Consider the following 22,681-nt stretch of genomic DNA (forward strand, 5'->3'; position numbering starts at 1 on the left):
AAAAAACACAAACCTCACGTCTCTGCATGAATTCAACAGTATCAATTATCCAAATCATTTCTATGAATAAAATCAAAAACGTCTAGACTATTAAGGTCCAATGGGTAGAACACTTAACATTATTTTATGTCAAAGAATTCGCACTGAAGTTCCAATTTCCCAGACTGGCTATTAAAGCTTGGCAACAAAATAAATACATTGTTTTCTTCATTAGGTTTTACAAATTCCGAATTAAACACAAACTCCTGAAGTCTGTGAAAATACTGTATGGCTGCCATCTTGTCGCCAACCGCTGGTTTCACCATGGGCGAGACTGAGAGTTCGCAGAAATTGAGACGGAAAATTGGCCCTTCCTGCTCATAGGTCACTGTATTGACCAACATAATGTATTGTATGAACAAATAAATACAGGTTGTGCAGCAGACATTTCACCACAGAAATGTTCCAACGTGATCCACAGGCAGAGTTAGCAAGTAGTATGTGTTGGCAAAACCGTCTCAAAGTTGAATTCAATTCAAATGTACTCATTCAAATCGGCAGTCTAATTGAAGGATCTAAATAACATGGTGCCTTGTTTTCATTGATTTCAAAACATTATATATAAATTAATACAGTAGCAAAATTTGCTGGGTTTAAAGTATGTGCTTTATTGCAATAGCATAGACTTTTTAAAATATTGTTAATTTGGGATAGATAATGTTTATTGAAATTTTCTCTGCTTTGGACTTGACATGATTATGTATCCTGCCAGGTCGTTATATGAAATATATTTTCATTTCAGATACTGAACCCAAATCTTGTGCTCAAAGCAGATGCTATTTTTATAATTTTTGCTCAGAAAAAGCAACCAATGAAAAAAATGCAGTGTGGGGGTGATATCAGTTCTTGATAGACAAATAGCAAACAAATCTATATTAATGATTTAAGTGATCCTTTTTATCATACTTATGTTAAAGTTAAGATGTGGATTAAATCTGGTTTTCCAACTAAGATAAATATTTCTATGGGATTCAAAGAGGTTCACAATAGCCGCCTCATGTCAGCAGAAGTTCTGTTGTCTCGTTCTGAATCGCAGACAATGCTGGCAGTGATGGTCTATTCTGTGATGTATACTGGAGGTTTTACCGATAACCACGTACTTTCATTGTGGTTTGAAATTAACTCAATGTTGATTGTTTCTGACCTTAAAATATAAAAATAGTGGTGCAGTTCCTCTTTAAAGGGCACATACTCTACAGACTTTAATCGTGTTTGTTTTAATATCCAGCAACTCGCCATCACTCCTCACTTAACACCGTGTACATGTTATGTTCACACTGTAACAACATTCCCAAGAATTTGTGCCTGCAGGTAGACACAAGTCAAATGTAGTGTAGTTATTTCCACAGTTACACTGACAAAACAGCACAAGAAATGGATACAGAATCCAAACTAAGATTGTGGAGGAATTAATTCCAGGTAAGTGTTTAGTATTTTAAAATAAATGTGCTATTTCTGCATGCAACAGACTGTAATAGCAGTTACTAAATACATCACAAAGGTTATACAATAATAGCAGATGTTGTATGGTGTTAATTTTCCCTTTAGACACAAAGGCAATCAAATTTCTCTGCCTGAAAAATTGAACCTTTTTTGATTTTTTTGTTGTTGAGAATTCGATCACATTTTTTAGAGCGGTTATGCTGAAGTTTTAAAGACAGCATTGGATTTCACAGATTGAATTTTTTGGGACAAGCACACTACAAATAAATGCTGGAGTGTGATTACACTTAAATCATTTTTCTCACAAATGGATAAAGCAGATAGAGATAGAGAATACATGTGGTTTGAGCAGGAGCAAAATTGCTTTTAAATGACCACTTAAAAGACCTACAGGATTATATATTTTAGAGCAGTACTTTTAGGGGTTTTTAGGGATTTGTCTCATTGTTACAATCACTATCTCTTCACAGTATTAAACGCCAGCCACCAGAAGCACTAAGGAAATAATTTCCTCTTCAAACCCAAAGACAAAATACAAATCCTGAAAGGGGTATAAGAAACGTATAATAAAAGACTTTAAGCATCAAACGGATTGAACTAAAGACTTGTGATTATTAATACACAGCTGAGATGTTTCATACAGAGGAATACCATGAGCTCTACATGTCATAAAGAAGAAAAACAGATCCAATAAGAAGTCATAGAACTAAAATAAAAATAACTTCACAAAACTATGTAAATGCATAATGGATTGTATAATTAAGGATTTTTGAAAATAATAGTCAACGGGAGGGGATTTAACTTTAATCTTGAATCTGTCTTTCTAGTCACCTGAATAGCAAAAATGCAAGCAATCCTGATGGCACACCGTATCCCCTCAAGACACAGTGAAGCCACATCGGTGTCATCACAGTCTTGCAAGCCAACACTGAAGGCAGCTAGGAACGGGGTCCAGGCCAGCTGTGGAAAGAGAAAAAGGCTGCAAATCAGAACTGATTTTTCAAAAAGATGCATATGAGAGCAGAAGTAGAGCAACCTCCGCCATATCCAGGAGAAAACGCTCGTCATCAGCTGCGTGCAGTTACAGTACATGAGCAATGCGGTAAGAAGCACTGAAATCTTGGAGACATGTCAGAGATCAATGCATTGAGGCGGAATTTTCTCTACGTAGCATGATATCTTAGCCACAGTGGTTTTGATCCGAACGATGAGCAAGCTTTGACTGTAGCCAAAAAAAAGGACGGTGATTGAGAAATAAACAGGTTTCAGCCATACGAAAAAGTCTTCAAAAATGAATTACAAAAGTAAAAAAAGAGATAACGATCCAACTGTCAAAACGAATTTACTTGTCAAGTCTGATAACTAAAAACGTGTGGATAACATATTAAAGATAGTGAACATGACGGATTATTCAAATCCACTTCCACCACCGTACAAAAGTGATTTACTTTCAGTTCACAGATAAAACCAGATAAATCCAACCTTAACCACAGGGGCGATGACACAAATAGAAATCTCACATTGGTTTTTATTTCAAGCAAGAAATATAAAGCAGCACACACCACGGTGAGCCGAACAGGTCCGCCGGGAGTCGGGCCTACCTTGAACATAGGCCGAACGTGCTCCAGGTGGGTGGCGCTGGTGAAAGGCGCTTGGACGTGACTGACGGCCTCCATCAGCGCTTTGGCAGTCTTCGCCATCTGCTCCATCTCCACATTGTACAGCAACCGTCTCTGCTTCTCGCTGGCCACACCTGGCGCAAACAGCACGGCGGAGCGTTCAGACTCGGCAAAACCACACCTCCACCGGCACAGACACACACGCACGCCGCCCTGAAGTGTCGGTGTGAGGGATCCGTGAAGGTTTTCTTTGTCACTGCTTCTCACGTGGCTGTCGAGACCCTCACCAGACTAAGTGGCTTTCTGATAAAGGAAATGCAGATCTTCCTCATACATCTTGAGCCTTCCCATCTATCCATTTTCTGACCTCTATATCCAATACAGGGTTGCCGGGGAGCGGGAGCCTATCCCGGCAAGCAACAGGCCCAAGACAGATACAGTACACCCGGACAGGAAACCAGTCCTTCACAGGACACACACAGACACAAACACACTCGCTCCAGGGCCAATTTTCCCAGAAGCCAATTGACCTACTGGTAGACATTAGACATCCAAACTGTGCTCATTAAGACCCAAAGTAAAAAAGGGTGAGTAACTATATAATATATATATATAGTAACTACTGGATTCAACATCGAAGGTATTAACATATTCAATACCAAGTTATTGCGCACTGAAAGGACAGGAGCCATATTTTTCTAGCACATTTTTTTAGCCGTATTTTTGTAGCACTTTGTCACAAAAGATCCTAAGGAGCTCTACATACAAGAGGGGACCCACTGAACTACAGCACCCACCTGGGTAGCATGTAACAGCCAGCTGCCCCTCTACACTGCAGGTCAGCTGAATGGATGGGGAAAAGGAAGGCCTGATTGTGCCCAAGCAGTAAATAGGCAGGAAACCAGGTTTAACACCCCTGCTCTTATTAACAATGCCAGGGGCTCTTCCATGACCAAGCAGTCATGAATTCGGTTTAACGTCTTATCCAAAGGATGGCATGCCCTACAGCATGATGTCTCTGGACAGCAGAGTGGGGGAATCACACCACCAAATCCTACCAACGCCACAGCCAGCAGCAGCAGTCCGGTTTTCTTTAGAGGTCTCCTATCCTAGTATCGGCCAGGTCCAGTCTTGCTAAGCTTGTTTCATCTTGGTATCTCAGTCACAGGTGGTGAATGACATACTGTAGCTCACTTTGCCCACTGAACTGGAAATGTCTGGACAGTAAAATGCTTCCTGCTCTTCATATGAGCACTTGTACTGGTTGGGAACCCCACAAACAACCTTTAACTGCAATGTTTAGCCACTCTGCGAAACGATCTCTTCTTTATACTGAACAACAGCTTCCAATTTGATTTTGCCTTTATCCTCTATTATAAACTCTCCATCATTTCAGATGGTCTTTTTAGACCACAGAGCAATGACAGTAAATGTTATAAGGAAAATCAAGTGGACAAAAAACAGGATAGGCAAGAAAAATACTGTATGGAATTGCAAAAGAATAGAGATTACATCATTTATAGAAAGGGGTTACGTGTACGTGTTCAGAATCACTTTTACTGTCAAATCCTTTTCTTATTTGCCTCTGACTTTTTCATTTTTGTGAGCAAACATTTTTAGCTTTGGACTGGCATTAAATAAATATCCCAGAATGTATTCAAACCTATCACTGTAATTCCACAATTATGAGAGGAAAGATTTTATATCCCTTAAGGCAAGAGTGTCCAATTCCAGCCCAGGGGGGCTGGTGTGTCTGCATACTTTCTAGGTCTGTATAAAGCAAAAGCTAAAAGGAAGGAGAAACTGTCAAATTGGTCCAATTAAGCCAATAACAAGCTGACGTTTGTCAACAAACAAAATCCTTCAGACACACCGGTCCTAGACAACTTGGATTGGACACTACTGCCTTAGAGAGTAAAGCCCACACTCCACGTGTTAAATTCCGGGATAAATTAATAGAAACAGTCCAAATCTGTTTTCTCCTTCTTTGTCAGGATTACAGCATCTCCTGCAGCTGCCATAACACTACTTCAAGAAGGTAGTTTTTAATGCAATGTAAATTGTGTTAAATCAATTATATATTGTTATAATAATAACAATGACTTTATTAAATGTATGTATTCTTAAATAATTGGTAAATCTATTTATTTATTAGGAATTAAGACAGAGATCCTAAACATGACATTTATTAAAGGTGATAAAACATAACAAGCTATTTTAGGAAACACAGGGCTGTCTCTTCCAGCAGACAACATTTCAGTATCTATGAAAAGTCCCAGCAAGCAGAAACAGACAGCCACGTAACAGGCCAAACTCATGGACACTAACACCAACACGAACTTTCTTCATTGTCTCCAACATTACCAATATCAATGCTGTAAATTCATTTGAGAACACTGGCCTTCAGTTCCTTCATCCTCTTGAAAACTACCACCTGTGAGCACTTGAATGCAATTCCACTCTGGAATCACCAATTGTCTTGACTACTTGGTCATTAGAGATCCCAAGCCCTTTTTGAAGGACTATGGGTGTTAACCCAGGGGTCCTGGATAAATTCCACTCTGGACTTGCACAAACACCCTAAGGCTTCACCTTAATTCATCTGTTTAAGACCTTTCAAAATTCTCTACATGGCCTACTGTAGAATCGGGCTGCTGGTGCATATTTCCCCAGGTGGGAGCTGCTCTTCACTGCTGGACAAAGTGGGTTTCCATCCTATACTGTATGTAAAGTGCTTTAAGATTCTCTGGGATGAAAGGAGCAATAGAAATGCAATGAATTATAATTTAATTCTATCTTACTCTGCTTATTTGATTTAATCGTCAATTCTTTCGTCTCCTTCATAGAAATCTTCTTTCCAGCAATTTCATCATAGATGGCTGAAAGATATTCCTCAGGCAGGTCTTTACTGTCATTAATTCCTCTGTTCATTTTAATGTATTGCTCTTTTGTCATTTTATTCTTCACCTACAAGAAAAAAACAACAAGGTTTAACCATCAGTGTTTAAATTCTCACTCAGAGGCAACAAAGCATTTCTAAAGCTAGGACACAATTTGTTTTTTCTCAACCTGTCCCAATTCACAGCTTACAATAATGGGATAAAATGAGTGTAAAGTCTAACTGGAACATAAGAATGTTATGGGTTCTCCCTCTGTGCTTGAGTTTGATAGAAATAAAGATACATTTAAGTATTTTTTTATCTTACATTATGGATACTAATGCATTTAAGAAAAATAATACAGAACAGACATTTTACTTTTCAAGCTGTGTTTTTCATTACCACTACATCATTGTACAACGCATCTTATCGAGTGGTTGTTTCTGTCGATCTGTTTTGTTTTGGTACTACAGGGTACCAATCTGGAGAATGGGTCATGCCATTTGCTATGCTGGGACAGGCACCATGGGGCACACAAAATCTGCATTACAGAATTCACATCTACAGAACACAGGACACAGGACAAGAAAGCAAGGCGATCTGCTCCAGAAACCCACCTGTGGACTGTGGAGGTCTGTCGTCAGCATGATGATGGAATAAGCGAGGACATAGGCGGTGTCTGCGCTTGCAAACAGAGTTTGCCTAAAAAAAAAAAGTATTATGTGTGAAACACCTCTGCACATCCACAGGAACATATATGAAGACGCTGTCGATACACAAGGTGAAGATGCAGTGCTCATACTGACTCCTAGCTGTACATACTGACCCCTGGTTGCATTCTAAGTATCTAGCAGCAAATTTCTCCATCAATCGATCTATCTTCTGAGCTTCACCGGGGAGGCGGAATCCCTCCAGGAACATGCGGAGCGCGGAGACGAAGTCCTTGCCCTGGAAGTCCATCTGGTCCACGTAAGCGTACATCACTTCCTTGTTGAAGCGGTCGTTGTCGCCCAGGAACTCGCCCACCTGGGTCTGATCGCGGGGGGGCAAGAGAATGATCTTTACACGAAAAATCTGACTCAGAGGCCGGCCACTACACATGTGCAACACAAACACACTTCTGTCTCTTACAGGGTTTAACAAGAAATCAAGTCTTAAGGAGAGTATATGATGCTTTTCCTCCCACAGAAGGAAAAAATGCTTTACATACAGCAGGAGAGCCACTCATTTATGTGCAGAACCAGCTACTGAAGGCAACGTAAGGCAGCTGTTCTGTCCCAGCAGCCCTACCAAAAAGCAAATCTCGTGGAGAAGTGAGAAACTACTTTAATTACTGAATTAAGACAGCAAACATAAAGAGGCTAGACTATATAAGCTATATAGACTAGACTATATAACAATATAAAAGTATTTTTTTCAGACTAAAATTATAACACGACATCATTCATTTTATCAGTTACCTTAACACATATGACAAATGAGTGAATCAAAATTCAATCAAGACATACTGTAAAGAAAAAGGAACCCTTTTGTTTCATTCCATTTAATGCACAATGCATTCAAGTGCAATTAACTGTTTAATGAATCCTGATCTATTTTAAGACAAAAAGTTGAGGAGTTTTCAACAAATTTCAGCACGATGAAAGAAATCCAATTAAGGAGCCACACACAAAACAGTCAAGGGGTCTCTTACAGAGTCTAGTCTTTCCTCCTGGTGCAGAAACTGTGCGATATCTTCAGGGGTGGTGCCGAGCATTCCTTGCTCTTGCAAATACTGGATGCCTCTCTTTGGTTTTTTATTGAACCTGTGTGGGAGACAGTGGTACAGTCTGTAACTACCCAGTGGCCTATTACTGTAGCTCCTCTCCTGCCCACATGTCAGGCAATGTGCACGTAACAGGCGGGCACACTTACAGGTCAATGCCTTGCTCTATTATCTCTTTTTGCTGCTTGAGAACCTCAAATTGCTCAGGGTTGTCGGTTCCCGACATCTGCGTGCTGTAGCTGCCTATTCCTGAAGATGCCGTGGAGTCTAAGGAATTGATGCTTCCATACCGGTTGATGGTTTCAGGGTGTTTAGTTTCATTGGTTTCTTGCTCTGAAGGCTTTTCTTGGCCTGAGGGGGGAACACAGGGAATACAGAGAATACAGTTAATTTACTGCATACAGCAGATAAGTAAGAAAGGGAGTACTTACTATTTAATAATAACAACAACAATAATAATAACACACACCTAGGTGTGTACTGGGTGTGGAAGACGCAGTAACTATGCACCAGAAACTGACTGTTGACTGCTCACAGTATTAAGGACAGATTTTAGGGAGGCCAGATTTTACAATCCCAGCAAGGAATTAGCCAGGACACGGGACCCTCTTAACACATTTTAAGTCAAAGGACAGAGCCTCCTACAGCACAGTGCTTGCAGTCACCATGCTGTGGTATAGGTTAGGAAACTGTAGTCCAGAAGGAAACATTTCACATACAGGTGCACTAACATCACCCACAGCAGAAACCTGGCTGTCCTCGGGGGCCCTATGATCAGGATTGCTGCACCCCTGTCTATACAGTAAGATTAAATATGATGTCAACATTATAACGCACTGGACTGGAAACCACATTAGAAATGTCCAATAAAGCTCCAGACAACAAAAACTATACTAAACCATCAGGCAGGGCTCTAAGTCTCAGCGTGGCCTTCAGCAACAGGCTTGAAGCAAAGGGAAGGCTGGGCTCCAGGGAGCCCTGCAAAGGCAAGATAAATCTACTGCTAGAAAATGAATTTGCAGATGTGTGCTTCTGATCTTGTGCTGCCTGAATAGGCTCTTATTACTGCAAGTACTGGAAAGCCTCTGAAACATTCTATGTGGCAAGATAACATCCTGCGCTGGTTAACCCATCTCTCCCATAGCTGCAGTCTATTCACGGACAGAAACAGGAGGTGCGAGAAAAATGCTCACTTATTCCAAGTGGTATTACCCTGCCTGTATTCAGATTAGTGAAAAACACATCTATAGCTTCTGTACTATTTATCTGTGCAATAGCTATAGAGAGTATTTAAGCTGAATGGATTTTTAAGCGTAGTCTCAAGGCAACCTCACGGTATTTGTAAATACAGGTTCCTGCCACAGTGTGGTAGAGAAGTAATGATCAGTACAGATCAGCGTACTGTTTCAGCGTACCTCTGCCTCCAACAGTGGAGGACGATTGTGAAATGTATGTTGTGAGGAACTGTACTTTAAAAGGCCGCACTTTTGCAAATGATGTGTATACATTTTCAGTACTAAGCAGATATTCACGGACTTTCTGAAAAGAGAACAATTACAATTGCTAAGCAAAAAGGACGAGCCAAGGAAGGTACTGCATCTTAAGAAAAAAAGAAATCAACTACCAGTGATGACAAAAAGCTTTTTTAAACCCATCACCAACTGAAACAAAACCTTAACTACTGTTACTAAGGCAACCTGCTTCTATCAAAAAACAAAATCACTTCTTTTGTAGTTACCTGCTCTTCCTGTTGAAGCCAGCCCATGAAAACCAGTAAGTAGTAACGCACCAGTAAGATGAACAAAAACAAGATTTAGGGAAAGAGACATTTTTGTAGAATATCAATTTAAAACATGTAAAAACAATTCCTCACAAGTGAAAAGAAATCAAGAAATATTATTTGCAAGAGGATGAAAAATGTCCTTAACATTTCATGTAGTTCAAAACTCTGAAGGGACATTAAACTGCAGTCCAAGCTTCTGAATTATTTGTGCGTTGAACTTGTGACGTTTTTTAACTGCTCCAGAACCTCACCACTCCAAACTCATTCCACTTCGAACCGAAAGCAGTCAGCAATTTTGTATTGCAACAATCACAAGGTGTAAAGATACATGTTGTTTCTGCGAGATGGGTACGGGTCACAGCGACAAGGTAATTTACGATGTTGGTTTCATCAGTCCACAAAGAAATGAATCCGTTGCCCTAATTGAAAACCATCAGACAGCTTCAGTAAATCTTTTCTATAGTGAAAAGACTGCAGTATCAGCAAAATACCTCTATTCTTAATTCTATTACTTAATCAACAGTCACCTTGGAGAATCATGGATTAATGCTCCCAGTCTGCCTATTCCTCTAAGGGTATCTGGTTACCTCCCCGTGAAATAAGTCAGGGATGTTTGATTAAGATAAAGTTGCAGCCCCTGTGCTTCATTTCACAGCTTTTCAAAACCCAGGAGCCCGCACTGAAACAAACCCTGCCATTCATTTTACTTCACCTGTCAAAAAATACTGTAAATATATCACTTTCTCCAAAAGTGTTAACAGGGAGGTGGCATTAAAATATGATGAATATTAAAACGCACTGTCACTTTGTCTTGCTGCTTTGAAGCACTTCACATCACCCACTGTATAACCTTTCAGCTTACTCACACAGGAAAATGTGTCCCTGTTTAGTGATGAATCTGTAACCCTACACCCCACTGCTAAAACAAGCAACACTGAAGAGAAAGCTGCTAGCATTTTTTGTCCTCAGCTGTTTGCATAGGGTGAAGGGTTTTGACAGCAATTCAGGTCTTACCGAGGCTAGTCTGAGAGTTTGGATTGACGTACTGATCTTTACTCCACTCTACCATGCATTTCAGGATAGACACCAAGCACTCCAAACCCTTCTTCCGTAGGCTCAGCTCCTGAAACACAGTTTTAGAACGTATTTACTATATGGTAAGTCAGATTGTTTCAAATCACAGAAAGAAAACGGTGACTGGCATACAGTGCCATCTGTAATGCTTGACACACGGAGAAAACCTGGCTTCAGTTAAACTTTGTGGGCCACATTCATAAAACATTTACATTGTACTAACTTTACCACTTAAGTTTATTGAAAGAGAAATGACCAAAATAACATCATAACATTAAATGTGTTTTAGAAACTCTTAAATTCCGATGTTGTGAGATGTGTGTCTCTTCCCATGTTTTTTTTATGTGTAATTTTCCATAAGGAAAATCCAGGTCGTAATTAAGCATGTTGGCAGGACTAAAGCGTAACGCAAGAAAAGCATTTAAATAGCCGCTCTGAGATTTCTTTGTAGAACGGATTTTCAACTTTTTCTTGCAATGATGTCCATCTTTGGGTACTCATGACTGAAATCCATGCTGTGGTGATGCCCCATCATCGAAAAGAGGTTGTGCAGAGGGCAAGAGAGCTGGAGGGAAAGTAACTGCTTTTAAACTAGTGGTGTAATTCTGCAAGGGAGAAAAAGGATTTTTTTTCTCCAGTACTCTCTCATTACCATCTTTAAATTTGGCCTTTGTGACAGCCTGCCCACCCTCAAATTTGCGCAGCGAGTCAAACATGGCAAGTACTGTTTTTTTCTCTTTACATGCCATCACAGTACATTATTTTAATAACATTTTAAATGGAAGATGCAGACTTGAACAGATAGAGACGCTTGCCAAACTCTCTCCCCTCTCTTCCCAAGATCACGTCTCCAGAATTAAAACGGATGTGTGCTTCCTTGCCTATGTTATATTTTCGGGTTGTGATCCCTCTTCCTCCTGTTAGGGTACTGGGGCACCCTAGAATTCTGAACGTCATATGAAATGGAAGCGTCTGTATTAAATGCTGTGTTCAGGAGTTGTGCTTGGGACTCTGGATTCTAAAATGGCTTCTCCGATTGCAACAGTGGGTACTTCAAGGGCTGCAAGAGATTTCACATACACTGCTCAGTTAAACTCAGTTAATAATGCTGCCGGACAAATTGGCAAGCTCCAGGTCGATGCTGTAAATCCAAATTTGCTCCTGATTCACGAGTCTGGTTAAAGGATTAAATAAAAGTCCTCCATTTTACTGTGTGAGGGATTGGCTAGCGCCTTAGTTCTATCAATTGTCATTTTCCCTTCTTTCTTGGGAGGAAAAAGCCTATCTTGTTCAGTTTAATTGGAACAAGATAAAACCCCTATATCTGTGCCCCGTTGAAGAAAGTCTCTGTGCCGCACGAAAAGTCTGGTCTCTTCGTGTAGACCTCATTTTAATTAGTGTTAGTATTGAATCGCTCTGTATGTGATTTGTTCTGTTTTAAAAAAAAAAATAGAAATGTGTTATATGACAAAAAATAACAGTATCTGCATTTTACTTCTTTATTTCTTTTTCACTTATAAACCGGAAATAGCCTATAGGTCATCCACAAATTACTGCTCATTGTCACCTCTTACCTGAACGGGAGTCATGCCGAGCTCGTGTCCAGCCCTTCCTTGCGCAATCTTGGAGAGGTCATTTACTAGCCTTTCAAATATATTAGCAGCATTCAGGTCACAATCATAGTTCACATAAATATCCACCACACTCTGAGCATCTGTAATGTATAAAAACACAAATCAGAACTAGGCGAAAGGTTAAGATCCCAAGCACTAAATCAGCCACAGGTAAAACATGAAAAAGAGAAAAGCCTACTGTATGTACAGTAGGAAATATACTATACAGTTAACATAGCACAGAGTACTATAACTCACTGCACCTGCACATATCCTGGTAAGAGTCTGAATAACCATCCATTTATGATCAAAGGAGCTTGTGGAGGTCTCCAGAATGTAAAGAAAGATCTCCTTGAAGAAAACCTGAAAAAAAGTTAAAACTTTGCTGCTTATGCAAATACATGGTATATTTATATACTATAGCAAAGAAACGGAGTTCCAAGTGGGTAAGCACCCCTGTTTCTAAATGCAAAATTAAGAACTCAGTGCTGATTATTCTAAATAATTTATTTAAACAGTGATTTAAATCAGAGACTTTAGAGAAGGATGCATACACAGGACGTTTGTTAAATAAATAAAAATACAACAGTTATTAACATGGTCTTAAGAAAATTCCCTGCATTTCACATTTTCAAACAGGCAGATTGACAGCAATGTCTATTTGTGATCCAGTGAGAATAAATGATGAAACAAACTTCCACTGAAACTTCATCAATTCTAAAATGTCTCGCTATCATTGAATTGACAACAACTTTATAATGCTTTTAGTGAAGAAATCCATTTATAACACTGTCACGCTGAGGTGCAGCTGTACATGATGTACCAATTTAAGTGAACAGCATGGGTGTTATAAACAGATAAAAAGTTTTCCTTGTTTTGCAGAACCTGAAGAAAAGTCAACACTGTAAGTGTAAAAAATACAGTACCTCAATTTGCATTTTGAGATGAGTCTTGAAGTTTGAAAGCAGAGTGAGGAATATTGACAAGGAGAGCTCAAATACTTCAGGAACGGATGAAACACCATTTTTTGACAACGCTACACAGAGGTACTGCTTTATAGCATTAATAAACATCTCATTTGTTTTGAAGATAGGCCCTGCATTTTGTAGAATTGACAGGAGAAGCTGGAGGGATAAAACCTTTGATCGAAGTTCATGAGACCTAAAGAAGAAGAAAGGAAAAGCTCACAAAAGTACCGGAAATTCATATTTAATTAAGAATGATGATAATGGTGAACTGAACGACCCGGATTAAGTTTGGTTAGTTTCCCAATTTCAATATGGCTGACATACAGAGTACCCTTAGCTTCCAAAGGAACTGGCCTGGTAACAGAAATTCAATTTGTCTCCCGGACTGTTAGACTGGTATTTCCTGAAGATGTTTGGACGACAAACACAGAAAAGATACCCTTAATGATCAGATTTTGTTATGCTAAAGATTTCATACTAGAGGCTTCACAAATTTAAACTGTAAGAAAGATTCAAACAATACAAACACAAATATAACTAAAAAGGTTTTGTTTTCCAAGAACTTCAGATGTCACCATTTCCTTTCCTAGGCCAGTTACCTTCAGGCACATCATTCAACAGAAGTGTGTAAGAATCACCTGTTCTGCATTCTGAATATTCATCCTATAAAGAGGTGAATATTAGACCTACTGCCTTGTCAGTATGAAACTGACGACTGCCCCTTTAGTATGAAGCCAGATCCTTCATTACACTTGTATAGAACTTCATGCGGTCAGAGCAAACTGAAAAACAGTGAATGAAAATCAATTTAGCTAAATCAATTCATGACCCATGGCACTGGTTATTATGTGGAATAAAGCTCAACTATGGGAACTGCACAAAGGAAATAAGTCAAAATCTGTACATGCAAAAGCACCTAGGTTTACATAATTATCATCATCAATGTCCATAAAAACTGTGCTCACAGTCTAACGCTCAAAAAGCATCAATAGTTGATTCTGAATGTAGCGTGAATTGGCTGTAAGTGCAGAGCAAGCCACTTTACACACCTCTGAGAGAGTCAGACACCAGAAACAAGAGCAGCGTTCCAGAATAACTGTTAATTAAAGCCCTGAGCCCTTAATAGAAAGAAGTTCTTCGAGCCTCTGAAGATTTCAAATTCACCACGGACCACTGGCTATTACTTAACTTACTTCATCCAGTTTTTCCAGGAATTTTTTCCTGCTGTCTTCCTGTAAGTTACAATCAGACATAGTCTACAGTTGGCTGAAAAGAGAACCACCTGCTTAACTTTATTTTATGACTTAAAGAAAAACTAAATGTAAGGTGGTACTAGTAATCCAGTATTCTCTGAAAAAAGCTAGGTTTAGAACACTCAAACTACAAAACAATTACCAGTTTTCTTATTGTTAGCATATCTGAACATATTTTACTCATTAGAGAAGTCAGTGTTGTATAGGCTTCCTCAATACAAAACATTTAATTGCTTGAACTTAATTTCTGACAAGAAAATAACACTTGGAACAATAAACATTGTAAATGAATATGTAAGTACATTTAAAAATACAGACTGAAGTGTTCAATGAAAAGCTGCCTTCATCTCTCTAGACATGAGGATGGAAGCTCAATCCACTTTCTAATCGCTTAAACCAATTCTGGGTCGCAGGGGACACACAGCCTATCCCAGCAAGCACCAGGTGCAAGGTGGGATACAGCCGCAGGTCTCGCACACAGAACCACCTCATTCACAAATCGAACTGAACCTCTGCAGCAGCAGAAGCTTGTGCACGTGTCATTTTGCGTGACAGAATACTACCTTCTGAAAATGACCAACAGCCTTGGTATTGTAACTGTTCCACATTCATCAAAACTCAACCTAGCTCAGGAAAAAAGGCTAACAAGTATGAACAGCAGTTCAGTTTAACACAACCACAGCTCCTGCTTAAACCTGACTCTGAACTCAGGGGTGAGGGTGCCTGAGCCAAACTGAGCAACACCTTTGGTTTGGCTTTTTTAAATATCGGGCAAGAAATGATTTATCTTCTGATGCACAATGCTTATTGTGAAAATCGCTTTGTCTAGCAACCTAAAAACACTCTGATGTTTTTTTCCCCCACCTAACAGACAGACGGTACACAGCCTGAAATGTTCAACCGGGCTGAGTAAGCACAGTGTGGGCGGAAGGCTGAAGATACTGTACGAAAGTCACAGTGTCTGCACAAGTCTCCTTCAGCTGGCCATTTCTGAAGAGGGGTCAGGACTTCACATATTAATGTTCAGCTGTGAAACATTTAGTTTAGGAACATATATAGCTAATATTTCTCATTTCTAAGAATGATAAACAAAATGATAAATGAAAAGATGAGAATTTTAACTCCCTACTGCTCCCCATCTTCTTTGGAGAAATAAGCTTACAGCATAGTGCCTCTTACAATCTGCTTATTGCTGAGAACAGATCTACAAGGACATGGCAAAGTTTACAATGTTGATCACCCAGAGCTCTTCCCAGACTTTATTTTGATGCAAAGTGCACTGTACTTTGGTGCTTGTGCTCCACTGTGAAGGGCAATATTCACTTCAACATATTCAGCATTTCACTGTAGTGTGAACAGCTCTTTAATGAGGAGAGGTCGTTCTCTACTACATCTAAAGAGACAGAAAGGCTCACATCCCTCGGAAAACTGCAGAACAGGACATGGCAGTTTCTAATGGTAGCACACTACAAAATTTTTCATGCCCATAGAACGTTTTGCAAATGTGCAAGATGAATAATAGATAATCAAAACAAACACTAAAACTTTCAGAACCTTACAACAAAAGAGAAAGAGAAGAGTTTCTCAATGAAAACTAATGTTAACTGTCACAGATAGACAGTGAAAACTGTCTAGCGTTTTAGTATGAATATGCAGTCATTAAAGCTATTTTTTAATTTTAGAAATTAATTTTATTGTTAAACAAAGAGCATTATACTTTCATAAAACACCCAGACCTTGGAGTCTGGAGCAAATATAATATCTGGCATTTAATTGTACTGTATATCCCCATTTGAATAAAAAACATGATTAAAAATGTTCCTGAAAAGTTTAAAAAAACATTTTAATTTTTTTTTGCAATTTCTAAAAAAAATATAAAGCCACAGGATTAGGCAGATTACATTAGCAAAGGAAGTGTTTTAAAATTCTTTACTTTTAACTAAACTGAATATCTATCTAATCACAATAGCAATTGAACGCACCACCAAGCAGGTTCTTATCTGCTCAGAATTACTAAACTGACACAAGGCAACTGAGGTCTATGCAGCTAGAGAGATTTCAGAGATGTTATGTAAATCTACACACCTTACTGAATAACCAAAGAGCATGATTAAACCTAGCACTGCATGTAATGTTAAAAGGCCTATGAAATGGATCAGTGAATTCACAGAGGGTGCTTGACTCCAGTGTTTCCCTATGCTTGTTCTGAGCAGCTCCAGTGTGTCCGACAGTTTCCGTTCCAACTGAGCTCTTTAATGCTGGCACTCATTCAACTGACTGGCTTCTTTGCTTGTTTACAGGTTGGTTTACCCTTTTCTGCATTCAGTCCTTGGTTTCAAAAACACGGAATTTTAAGTTTCGTTATGCAGTCTTTCCTCAAGTTATGAGTTTGCTTACTTATTTCTGTCTCAGCAGAAGATCACCTTATTTGTTGATCAATATATAATGAGAAGACACAGGATTGATAATGTATCAAACGCTCAGTGCTTTTCTTCATTCTCAAGCGGTTCAGTTGGTTACATTTCAGCTAAAAGCTAAACAGGGGGAGTTCCAACACTGACAAACAGGCACAGGGCTGATAAAGTTCTACAATCCCATTCAAGCTTTTAAGAGATGAAAGCCATTTTAAAAATATGCCTCAAAGAGAGAAGTGAAGTCAACTACCCTGTAATAAAGACCTCAGCTGGAACAAATACCAGAAAACATACAGTAGGAGTCCCCCATGACCAGTGTCACTGTCATACATACTACAGAACCTGCATGATACAGTGAAAGAAATGTTCTATCTGGTTTTTCGGTCTACTGTGTAACAGGAGAGCTAATGCAATTTAACAACTGAAAATCAAGCAAAGCTGCTGCTGAGTATTATGTGGTTCAGACTGCTTAAATGTGAGCGCCAGTTGTAAAGTGACACCAGTTATCACGTTTAAGAAAAAAGTACACAAAATAGGCTTACTTGGGATCAGGGGGCCCATCTGAAAGGGGTTTCATTGAAAGCTTGCACAGCGACCTAAAGACTAAAAAGGCATCCTTTTGTAGAATGTGGGAAAACTTAGCACCAGGAGAGGGTCCTGTGGTCACTCCAGATTCCTAAGGGGATAACAGGGAATTACAGCAATTCCATTCACTGAATTGAATTTTTATAACACAAGAAATCCCCTGACAGAACATCAAAATCTCAATCTACTGCTTGTAGCCTTCCTAAAAGAAATGGAAATTGATTTCATAATCACGGTCCATCAAAAACCAGAATAGCACAGATTGTGATAATGATGTTAAGAAACACTATGTTCTGTGATCAGGCATATATTTATACCATTTGCTGCACAATAGAAACACAGTACAAAACAATAGCTGTGAGTAAACAGTTGCGTTTCTGATCACACAGATGTCCAGCACATCTTACAGTCTGAGATCGTATGTAAAAAGACGTGCAACATTGTACCTTAGAGAAGGGGTTCCCAAATCCTGTGCTTTGAGGCCCAATCTCAGTTACAAAATCGAACCCTTAAATGACTTCACAATAAAATTAATTTGAACCATTTGAGTGTTTTCAGCTTTTAAACATGCTGGAGGTTGCCTTTTAACTATAGCATTTCCGTAGAACATAACATTCCTAAAGTCTGAGAAGAAAACAAAAATACAGTCGAACCCCTTGTTTACACTTTTCAAGGTTCTCAAAAAAAGTGTAAACTGTGGGAAAAGGTAATATAGACAAATATTCAATCACAGAACATTAAACATGACACATCTTTGGTATCAGATTCTTCGCAATTGTGTTTAATGTAGAAATCATGCTATTCAGCCAATTCGCTAATTCAATTCAATTCGCTAAACTTTTTCCTCAGGGGAAATGGTCTTCCTTTCATTCTTCCTCTCCACGTTGGGCTTTAAAACACATATTCAATTTAAAAAAAAAAATGCACAACGCACACAAGACAACCGTACAGCACAAACACTGAAACAGGAGGCTTTGTTTTGGTTGGGACTGGAAGAACAATGACGTACTGTACATAGCGGGGGAAAAAACGTAAACACCGATAACGCAAATACGGGGTTCGACCGCACTTGCAATTATTTCAAATCAAGCAGCTCGATCGCTCAGTTAAGGGTTCGATTAGGTAGTGGAACGAAACCCGGTAGGCGTGTGGGCCTCCAGCACCAGGATTGGGAACCGCTGTCCGAGGGGAAGGTGCGCTTTAAAAGAGTTTGCTCCCGGCACAGGAGGAGGCTCTGGGAACAGCCGAGACGAGCGTCGCACCTGAGTGTCGTTGGAAGAGACGGACAGCCTGTCATCGGGCAGGGATGGGGCGAAGCTGGCGGAGATGGGAGTTCCAGGGATGCCGTTGGCGTGGACGTGCTCGCTGTCGCTGCCCAGCCCCCCTTCCTCCTCCAGGGAGCCGGGGGTCCCCTCTGCGCTCTCCCCGCCTGCACTTTCCCCGGAATCTACACCGAGGTCAAGCAAGGGCCCCACTTCAGCGCAGACGCCAAACCATTCGCACAAGATCAAAACCGACGACGCAGAGAGGGCAAGGGAAACCATCTGAATCATATTTCATCTGATGAGTGTCTCTCCTTTTAAGCTGATTTAACCAAATGGATGTGAATGAACAGAGGCAGTACAGGTATCATAAGCTACTAAGTGGTTTGTAGTGAACATAGTGGTTGATTGAACTCCACCGTTAGAGCATTTTAATTCTTAGATGTAAAATGTAAAAATGTTAAATGTTTCTTAAGTAAAACAAAGATGTCTATAGCTGATGTGCACTGTGGGTTTTTTTGTATGTGTATTGAATTGTATTGTTGACTGCACGTGTTGAGGATAAACAACAAAACCTTAACAAATAACAATGCAAAATTAAAAGGAGGAAAACTGAACGACAGCAATTACATTACTAAATGTAACTTCTGTCGTATTTTGTGGTCAAAATGCTCATACTTTCTGCCATTTGCATTTAAAGAAATTTGAGCATTGCAACATGAAATGGCATTAACAGCCAAGAAATGTTTTTAATTGATTTAGTGAGCAAAAGGCAATGTGCTTCCTGAAACAATACACAGTAGTTCAGGTGGGTAGCTGCGTCAGCATGCGTAGGCTGCAAAGGAACAAGTATCAGGTTTATTCCATGCTTTTTTCAGCATGGAATAAACCTATTACTTGTTCCAATACACAGTTAGGTGAGCACTGAATGGTTTTCCTCCGGGTTAACTGTTCAGCTAACTGAAAGGTCTACAATATTTGGAGCTTCACATTCATCGTTGAACAACAGTCCCAGAGGCGTCATAGTTCCCTATTGGTAAGCAGTCCTACTTACAGTAATTTAAGCAGGTAAACTTAAGTATTATGTCTTTCACTACACTGTTTATAACAATTTAATACTTGTTTCAAATGGCAAATTTAAAATACCTCCAACAACAGTGTTAACTACTTCCTTCAAGATGCTCTGCACGATTTCTTGAGCTTTTTCTTCATAATTAGGTGCTTCCTCTTCATCAATTACTTCCGCATCATGTTTAGATAGACCTAGGGACGGGGAAAAAAACGAACGAACATTAAAATAGTTCTAAACGACAGGAGGCCATTCGGCCCCTGTGGTGGTTGGTAGCTAATTGATCCGAGGATTTCCGACAGCCTTTTCTCGAAAGAAGTCAAGGTATCGGCTTCAACCGCAGGGCCCTTGTGCTGGCCTCCCACAACCCTTAACTCACAAGCACCTCCCATTCTCATTTTCAAAAGCAGCTCTGGAGTTCCCACTTGTGTCCTCTGTATTGTGCTCCACTGTTCGTCCAGACGTCCACCGGCTCACTCTGTCAGTGCCCTGCAGGATCTGGAAGACGTGAACTGTGTCCCTTTGAAGGCTGTGCCTCTTTTCCAGTTGGCACTGGACCTCTGTGTTGCCGGTGATGTGTTAAAAGAAGAGCAGCTCGCAGGCTGGTGTGTGAGAGACGTCTGCCCACACTTCCGCATTCTCCCAGGGTTTGTAGCCATGAGAGAGACATGAAAAACACACAACTGGCTATTCCCAATCGGCCTTCTTTCAAAACAGCAGATGTCTGCCGTCACCACAAGGTTATGTTTTATTATCTAAACATGTTGCATATATATGAACTGGTTCTAAAAGTGTTGCCATTATCCTTTTTTTTTCTTATTTTACTCAAATATGTGCCAAATCGCTTCTAGTGTTAGAACTAAGTATGATAAGCAGTAATAATTTGTTTCTTGGTAACAGTAATAGCCTGTTGAATAACCTTCAGAGTAACAATTTCATGTTACAACAGGTTATTTTTAATACTGTTCTGTGCCTTCATACACTACACTGAAGGCATCACTGCTGAGTCATCTCGCAATGCCAGACTCTAAAGACCAGTATAAGAGAACAGTGGCATTAATCCTTGCTCCACGCAGGACTCTGCCTGACCACAGTAGAGGTTTTAGTTTTCAAACCCTCTCCTGTTGTAGCATTTTCCCTGTAAGGTAAAATATCGAACGGTTTCTAATGTCAAGGAAAGCTAGATCTCTTTTGAAGACATTTCTTTAGTGTTCCCTCCATACGTACTACCTAATGCACAATTTGTCTTTACAACATTTTGAATAAAAATAGCCAAGAGCAGGACAAAAAAAAGTGATTCATGACAGAAAAATTCCTCCTTTGCAACTTCTTTGAAAGCTGTTAACTACTTCAAGGCACGGAGTGTTTTGATGGTCTGTTAATGACCAATAGTGAGCAATGAAATGCCTCACTGATCGAGAGACATATCTGTGGAATCAACCAAACAGCTCTTTTCCTACGTGCCCACTTCACAGTTGTTGTCAGCAGCCTATCAGTTTTCCTCTTCAGCTCTCGGCAACAGTATTTATTGGCCCTGCTGCCGAGCTCCTGTATACACCAAACACTGGTCCTGAATAAGAGACAAGAATCCTCTGCATATTTTCTAAACCACGCAGTAGCATTTTAACACATTAAGCAACAGTTCTAATCAAAATCAGCCCACCAATTGGCATGTTATGACTAATATCTCACCGTAATGAAACCCAATTTAAAACAATCGCTGTGTGCGACTTTGGCTTATCAGGGAGGGCTCTGAAGCAGCACTGCTAATCTGGAGGAGTCCTGGAGGCCTGGGTAGGGCTTCCTTGTGTAGGAAAGGGGTAAAAAAGAAAAAACGAGTGTAAGATGCAGGGAGACAGCGAGAGATTTACTTTCAGCTGCGGCCGTGGCCTGGTCGGCCTCCGTCTGCTCGTTTTCCGCGCTGCAGAACTCCGATCCGTTTTCCGGCTCCGGGTCCTCCTGGGCGCTCTTTTCCGCCTCGCTGGCGGTGGGGGGCGCCCCCCCGTCGGGCTCCTGAGGTGGCGGCTTGGCCGGCTGCTCCTTCGGCCTCCTGAGCCGGGGGGAGTCGGGCTCGTGCTGGCTGACGGGGGACTGCTGCAGGTGCTGCTGCCTCTGCCGCTCCTTCTCCATCTGCCGCGCCTCCTGAAACTGCGGCGACACACACGACATCGGGGACAGCGGTGAGAGTGAGCCTGCGGGCGGCGGCAAAACGCCTTGCAGATTACCAGCCCCACAGCTACCAGCCAAGCTAACAACGCATCCCGTTCTCTAGGCAAGAAGCATCACTGATGCCTTGAGCATCTCCCGTCTTCGGGAACAGGCCAACAGAAAACAAAAATATTCACTCCAGCAAGGAATTCTGTAACCCAAGACTGTTTCTGTTACGTGATCCAATTAAAGGGTGTTAAGCATGGCTTTAAAATCAGTTCTGCTTGAAAAGATTGGTAAATAGCAAATTAATTTACTCGTAATACTCAAAATGTCTTTAGGTACAGTGCTACTCAGCATATAGATTCACTTTCACATCCCTCTTAGGAGCCTGAAAGAGCACAATACCCACTGTATATCAGAAGTCTAAAGAAAGGTAGCTTGTGTCTTTCAGTTTCTCTTCAATTCCAACTGGCCACATTCTAATCACGGGAAATTGTTGACAGTGGTTGAGGTGCTGCTTTCGCCGAGATGTAAGAAAGTTGTAAATTGTGTGCTCCGCATCAGCCTTTGCTACTGTACTGTTCCCTGCCCTCAGCACTGCAGGGTCGTGTCACTAGGCCAGACCCTGGGTGCAACACGAGCCAACAGAGGTACCCCTATCATCCTAGACCCACACATGCAGCTTCTACGGCTTGTGTCTTCAGTGATTTGGTTGCTCACATCAATTTCTGGCACGTACGGTGATCACTCATGAAACAATATTT

General features: G+C 40.4%; 1 protein-coding gene across 4 annotated transcripts in view; it reads right to left on the reverse strand.

Annotated features, from left to right (window-relative positions):
- arfgef1 (ADP-ribosylation factor guanine nucleotide-exchange factor 1 (brefeldin A-inhibited)) overlaps window positions 1-22,681 on the reverse strand; it is a 94,043-nt gene that overhangs the window by 20,688 nt on the left and 50,674 nt on the right. For 2 of the 4 annotated variants that reach the window (XM_069191542.1, XM_069191544.1), the window contains 16 exons: window positions 21,638-21,914; window positions 19,844-19,960; window positions 18,698-18,882; window positions 17,393-17,526; window positions 14,377-14,415; window positions 13,142-13,376; window positions 12,479-12,578; window positions 12,177-12,316; window positions 10,543-10,651; window positions 7,895-8,096; window positions 7,674-7,785; window positions 6,807-7,012; window positions 6,598-6,682; window positions 5,903-6,068; window positions 3,084-3,235; window positions 2,314-2,442 (listed from right to left, as the gene is read on the reverse strand). In XM_069191542.1, coding sequence (XP_069047643.1) covers window positions 2,314-2,442; window positions 3,084-3,235; window positions 5,903-6,068; window positions 6,598-6,682; window positions 6,807-7,012; window positions 7,674-7,785; window positions 7,895-8,096; window positions 10,543-10,651; window positions 12,177-12,316; window positions 12,479-12,578; window positions 13,142-13,376; window positions 14,377-14,415; window positions 17,393-17,526; window positions 18,698-18,882; window positions 19,844-19,960; window positions 21,638-21,914 — 2,388 coding nt within the window. The remainder of the gene's footprint in view (window positions 1-2,313; window positions 2,443-3,083; window positions 3,236-5,902; window positions 6,069-6,597; window positions 6,683-6,806; window positions 7,013-7,673; window positions 7,786-7,894; window positions 8,097-10,542; window positions 10,652-12,176; window positions 12,317-12,478; window positions 12,579-13,141; window positions 13,377-14,376; window positions 14,416-17,392; window positions 17,527-18,697; window positions 18,883-19,843; window positions 19,961-21,637; window positions 21,915-22,681) is intronic. The other 2 variants (XM_006633994.3, XM_069191543.1) reach the window with 1 other exon arrangement.

The sequence above is a fragment of the Lepisosteus oculatus genome, chromosome 6, assembly GCF_040954835.1.
Source record: "Lepisosteus oculatus isolate fLepOcu1 chromosome 6, fLepOcu1.hap2, whole genome shotgun sequence".
In the NCBI taxonomy this organism is placed as follows: domain Eukaryota; kingdom Metazoa; phylum Chordata; class Actinopteri; order Semionotiformes; family Lepisosteidae; genus Lepisosteus; species Lepisosteus oculatus.